We start from the raw sequence: 4,453 nt of genomic DNA, 5'->3' as shown, positions 1-4,453 counted from the left end.
GATTCTAAACTAAGGGTCTTCCAGCACCTTGAGAAAGCATTCAGGCATGCAGGGACATTTGTTCTTGCACAGGGAGCTAGCTGCTTATGTTTCTTCTCCCAGGATGCTTTTTTCCTTTGGAAGAAAAACAGTAATGAAGTTCCCATTTCAGATGATTGAATTACTCTACTATTTCCTTGAATTTAACTGGTCGAATTGTATAACACAGCTCCACTCTGGCTAAAGTGACAAAGTACTGGCTTCTCCAGGCATCAGTGACTCCTGTGATTCTACTAAGGAGGCTGAGATCTGAGGATCTCCATCTTTTTTTGCCAGTCCTGAATTGAACTCATGGCCTAAGCACTGTCCTTGGGATTGCTCAAGGTTATACCTCTACCACTTGAGCCACAGAACAACATCTGGCTTTTTTTTCTATGCATGTAGTATGGAGGAATTGAACACGGGTGTTCATGCATGCTAGGCAAACACTCTACCACTAGGCCAAAGTTCGAGCTCTGAGGATCCCATTGTTAAGCCAATCTGGACAGACCAATCTAAAACATTGTCTGTCTCTGTATCTTCACTCCTTCTCTCTCCCTCTCTCTCTCTCTCTCTCTCTCTCTCTCTCTCTCTCTCTCTCTCTCTCTCTCTCTCTCTGTCTCTCTCTGTCTCTGTCTCTGTCTCTCTCTCTCTCTCTCTCTCTCTCTCTCTCTCTCTCTCTCTCTCTCTCTCTCTCTCTCTCTCTCTCTCTCTCTCCCCTTCTCTGTGTCAGTCTGGGATGGCTTCACTAAGCTTTTCACTCAAAGCTAGCAATTCTTTTTTGATGGTTTTCTGGAGAAAAGAGTTTCATGAACTTTCCAGCCCAAGGATGGCCCAGAACCTAGACCCTCAGACATCTCTGTCTACTAAGTTGTTAGTGTTAGAGGTGTGAGCCAAACTACCTCCTTGCTTCCACCAAAAACCGATTTCCATTTACTCCTTGCCATTCCCTGTGCATGTAACTGCTCCATGTATATCCAGTAAGTTCCTCCCACAGCTCCAGGTCACTCTACATTTCTCCCCACTCAGGATCCAGGTGTCGAGGGCATCATATAGGGAGGGGGGTGACAAAAACCACAGTACTTGATTTATTGTACAACATAATATAAACAGTGACATTTTAATAAAATTAGAGCAATAAATAGAGAGCACATTTTACAACAGCCATTACAAAAAGAAAGAGTAAGATTTTCTCAGGGATGGGGGAGGGAATATCAAGATCTAAACCAGCCTCCAAATTGCCTTCGGGAAGATATTCTAAGTCAGAGTCCTCAAGGAGATCTACTGCCTCAGTGAAGATGGGATTTCCTTCCTGAGGTGGGGCAGGGGCAGATTCTAGTTCCTCAGGTGGAGACTGGATCTCGTGCAGCTGGACAGATGTGTCTGGATATTCTGTGAGAACAGACTCACTTTCCTCGACTGACACTACCTTTTTGACATCTTTAAGGGGTTCTCTTGAACTTAGGTTGGAGACATACTCCATGAGCCCCTCAGGGGATGCTTTATCCTGCACCCCAGGAGTGATGACTTCACTCAAACAGGGCTGATCTAAGCTGATAGTAAAAGTCAGGGGAGAGTCTCCATCATCTTTCTCTTCCTGCAGGGGACCGGCAGGTTCCTGGGTGACATTGGTGGGGTTCAGAATGCATTCGCTGTACACAGGACACAAAGCCTGTTCGGGCTTCTCCACACCATTAACAGATTCTTCTGGCTTCACATGCTGTGCGGAGTCCAGTGATGGTTCCAGCTCTTCACGGGTCACCATCGTTGAAATCACTGCTGGGATACTGATAGGGAGTTCAGGAGAGGCTGCTCTATGGCGGCGCCAACCTGAGAATGGAGAAAGGATCTGAGTCTCTTATCTCCAATTAACCTCTAGAAAACGGCAAAGGAGCATTGGCTCAAGGTTAGGAGAGTAGCCTTGTGCTGAAAAGCTCAGGGACAAAGGTCAGGGCCATTTATAGGACAGTGGCCTTCAGCTGAAGAGCACAGGGAGTGCCCAAGTCTACTTCAAGCTCCATAACCCACAAAAAATAAGAAAGAATTGGAGATTGGATTGAACTCTGAAGGTTGGGTCTTTCTCAGCTGTGGCTCAGGCCTAGTACTTTCAAAAAGAGAACAGACGTTGGCTGGCAGAGCATATCCATAAAAGGGCATTTCTGCTAAGCTGGGTAGTACTATGGTATCCTGTCCCGGCCAATCCGGGGCATTCCCAAGAGACCCAGGTCCCGTCCGTCCCTACTCACGAGCTCTGAAGCGCCTATACAAGGACTCCTTCCTCCCCTTCTTCACGGATTTCTCCAGATCAGAAAGGATGATTTCTAAACGGAGCAGTAGGTCCGAGGAAGGCATGTAGAGCCACACATAGTACATGAGCTCATGCAGGGTGTCCTGGTTCTGGCACTTATAAAAATCACCAGGGCAGCAGTCCATCCACATAGTGATAATAGAGCAGAGGGCGCTGTGGGCAGATTGGGGACAAGCACACTATGAGCACCACCCTGCCCGTTCTGTGCCTTCCTCCTGAGCCACTTAGTGGCTGGACTCGCATGCTGTGGGGGTCCTATACACAGACCTGCATGTTGGAAAGAGGGAGAGGAAACCTGGGAGCAGGATCCTCCTCACAACATGCCTCTAGAAACTTCTGAAAGACAAGTGTACACCATTCTCACTGTGACAGGCAATGAGAAGGTTGATGGTTGATTCCACGCTGGATCTGACTTTCTGCACAAAGCCTTTCCTGTCATCCCTAGACAACACACCCACACCCACAGCGGTGTCCTCTGAAATCCACTGAAGTCCCAAGCTGCCCCCCCGCCCAAGGAAGTCACAAGTGGTGTGCAAACAAGAAATCTGCACTTTGGTGCAGAAGCCTCAATGATGCCCATTTAGCAAGGAGGGGCACAAGTCTTTGTGCCAAAGCCCACTTACATTTTGGTTTTCTCATCTTCCTCCCAGTAACGGTGGAGATATCTGTACCTAAGGGAGGACAGGAAGAAGTCACCTCCATGGTTCTCCCTTTCTAAGTTAACAGGATACCTGTGGTACTGGCCAAGTCCCACATGGGAATGTAAAAGTGACAGGGAAACCAGGGAGATATGTCTATACAGTTCTGTGAGTATTCTGCTAAGACTCTTACAGGCATTTGTCCAAAGTTAATGTGTCAGTGGCTCGTGCCTTTTTTCTTAGCTCTTACACTGGCTGAGAACTCAGAATCACAGATGGAGAACAGTCTAGTCAGTAAAAATCTAAACACATTAAGTTTCACTGAACTGGCAACAGGCAGCAATTGTACCTGTGGCTCACTTGGCAAGTGCTAGCTCTGAGTACCAAGAGGGCAGCACTCAGGCCCTGAGGTCAAGATGTAGGTCTAGAACACACACCAAAACGTAAACGCTTCCAGGGTTATAAACAAGTAAAGCCTGCATAATCCCTCCTTGATGGCTCAGAAGTGATTCAGCTTCCTTACCACCTCCCCAGCCTTTCCTCTGTCTACTTGTACTCCGCAAGCCTCCAAGACTGCTACTTTGACACCTTATCTATAATTGGAAATGTGATTACTTCGGGCCTCAACCTAGGTGAGGGCACAAGTTGGGTGCCACTAGCATATGCCTGTAATTCTAGCCCTTTCAGAAAGCAGGCTTCTGAAGTTCCAGTAGCTTCTGAGGGAAAAGGAATGCCTTGGTGACACTGTCCTAAAAAATCTAGCCAGGGTGTACACTTCTGGGTCTCATCCTTCATTCCCATGAGAAGACCTCAGTGAAAAGAACAGGCTCAGGGAGGTGCTAGGCGGCGGCTGAGCAGCCCTGGGCTTGAAGGGGGAACACTCACTTTTTAAAGATCATATCCATCACTTGTTCCATCGTCCCCCACCGTCTGTAGTTATGCAGAAATATTTCGACAAAGAAGAGGTCTCCCTTCTGGTAGGCAGGGACTAGGTTAATTACCAGCCTCTCCAGCAGGCCTGCCTCCCGACTCCATAGATTATGCGGCCCATTCCGGCTCTGGGCTGAATCACTGTGGCCCTAAGGTGGTAAAGAGAAGGGATCTTTCAAATGTGGAAATGAGAGCACACTCTATATGGAGTAATTGTGATAGAGAACATTGAAAACTACACAGAATGTATTCTCTCAGCAGAGACAGACACTTGAAAACACACACAAAGAAGGTTCTAATATGGGCCAGGATGGGGTGAAATAGGTTTCCTATCATGAACATACCTGGCCTGAATTGCCTTGTGCTTTCCTTAGTTTCATCCTGGAAAAGAGCTTTAGACCTTGGGCTCGTGGCTGGGCACAGACCCAGTGTTGGTAGCTTTCCGTGAGGCCGTCACGCCTGTCTTGCCTGAGACTTGAGTCTCTTGTCCTGTGAAAACAAAACGAGAACATGTTTCTCGCTCCTGAGTCACAGGCCAAGTGAGCTGGCGTGAGCCCAC

At 47.7% G+C, this 4,453-nt stretch overlaps 1 protein-coding gene across 1 annotated transcript; it reads right to left on the bottom strand.

Moving 5' to 3' along the window:
- Nucleotides 1-1,083: 1,083 nt before the first annotated feature.
- On the bottom strand, nt 1,084-4,453 carry LOC150044043 (uncharacterized). The gene is made up of 5 exons (XM_090321334.1): nt 4,239-4,453; nt 3,850-4,043; nt 2,950-2,997; nt 2,265-2,479; nt 1,084-1,848 (listed from the first exon to the last, which is right to left on the bottom strand). Exons 1-5 carry the CDS (start codon nt 4,404-4,406, stop codon nt 1,148-1,150), a joined length of 1,326 nt encoding a protein of 441 aa, XP_090177460.1. The 5' UTR covers nt 4,407-4,453; the 3' UTR covers nt 1,084-1,147.

Source organism: Megascapheus bottae, chromosome 30, assembly GCF_031878675.1.
Source record: "Megascapheus bottae isolate mThoBot1 chromosome 30, mThoBot2.hap1, whole genome shotgun sequence".
Classification (NCBI taxonomy): Eukaryota; Metazoa; Chordata; class Mammalia; order Rodentia; family Geomyidae; genus Megascapheus; species Megascapheus bottae.
The sequence above is the reverse complement of the archived record's forward strand: the minus strand, read 5'-3'. Positions and strand labels throughout refer to the sequence as shown.

Excerpts from the sequence above, each read along its gene's own strand:
- LOC150044043 (XM_090321334.1), bottom strand. The coding sequence starts at position 4,406 with ATGTTCTCGTTTTGTTTTCACAGGACAAGAGACTCAAGTCTCAGGCAA. Across the intron at positions 2,998-3,849 it reads ATGGATATGATCTTTAAAAA|GTACAGATATCTCCACCGTT; the intron begins GTGAGTGTTCCC and ends GTCCTCCCTTAG. Across the intron at positions 1,849-2,264 it reads GTATAGGCGCTTCAGAGCTC|GTTGGCGCCGCCATAGAGCA; the intron begins GTGAGTAGGGAC and ends CTCCATTCTCAG.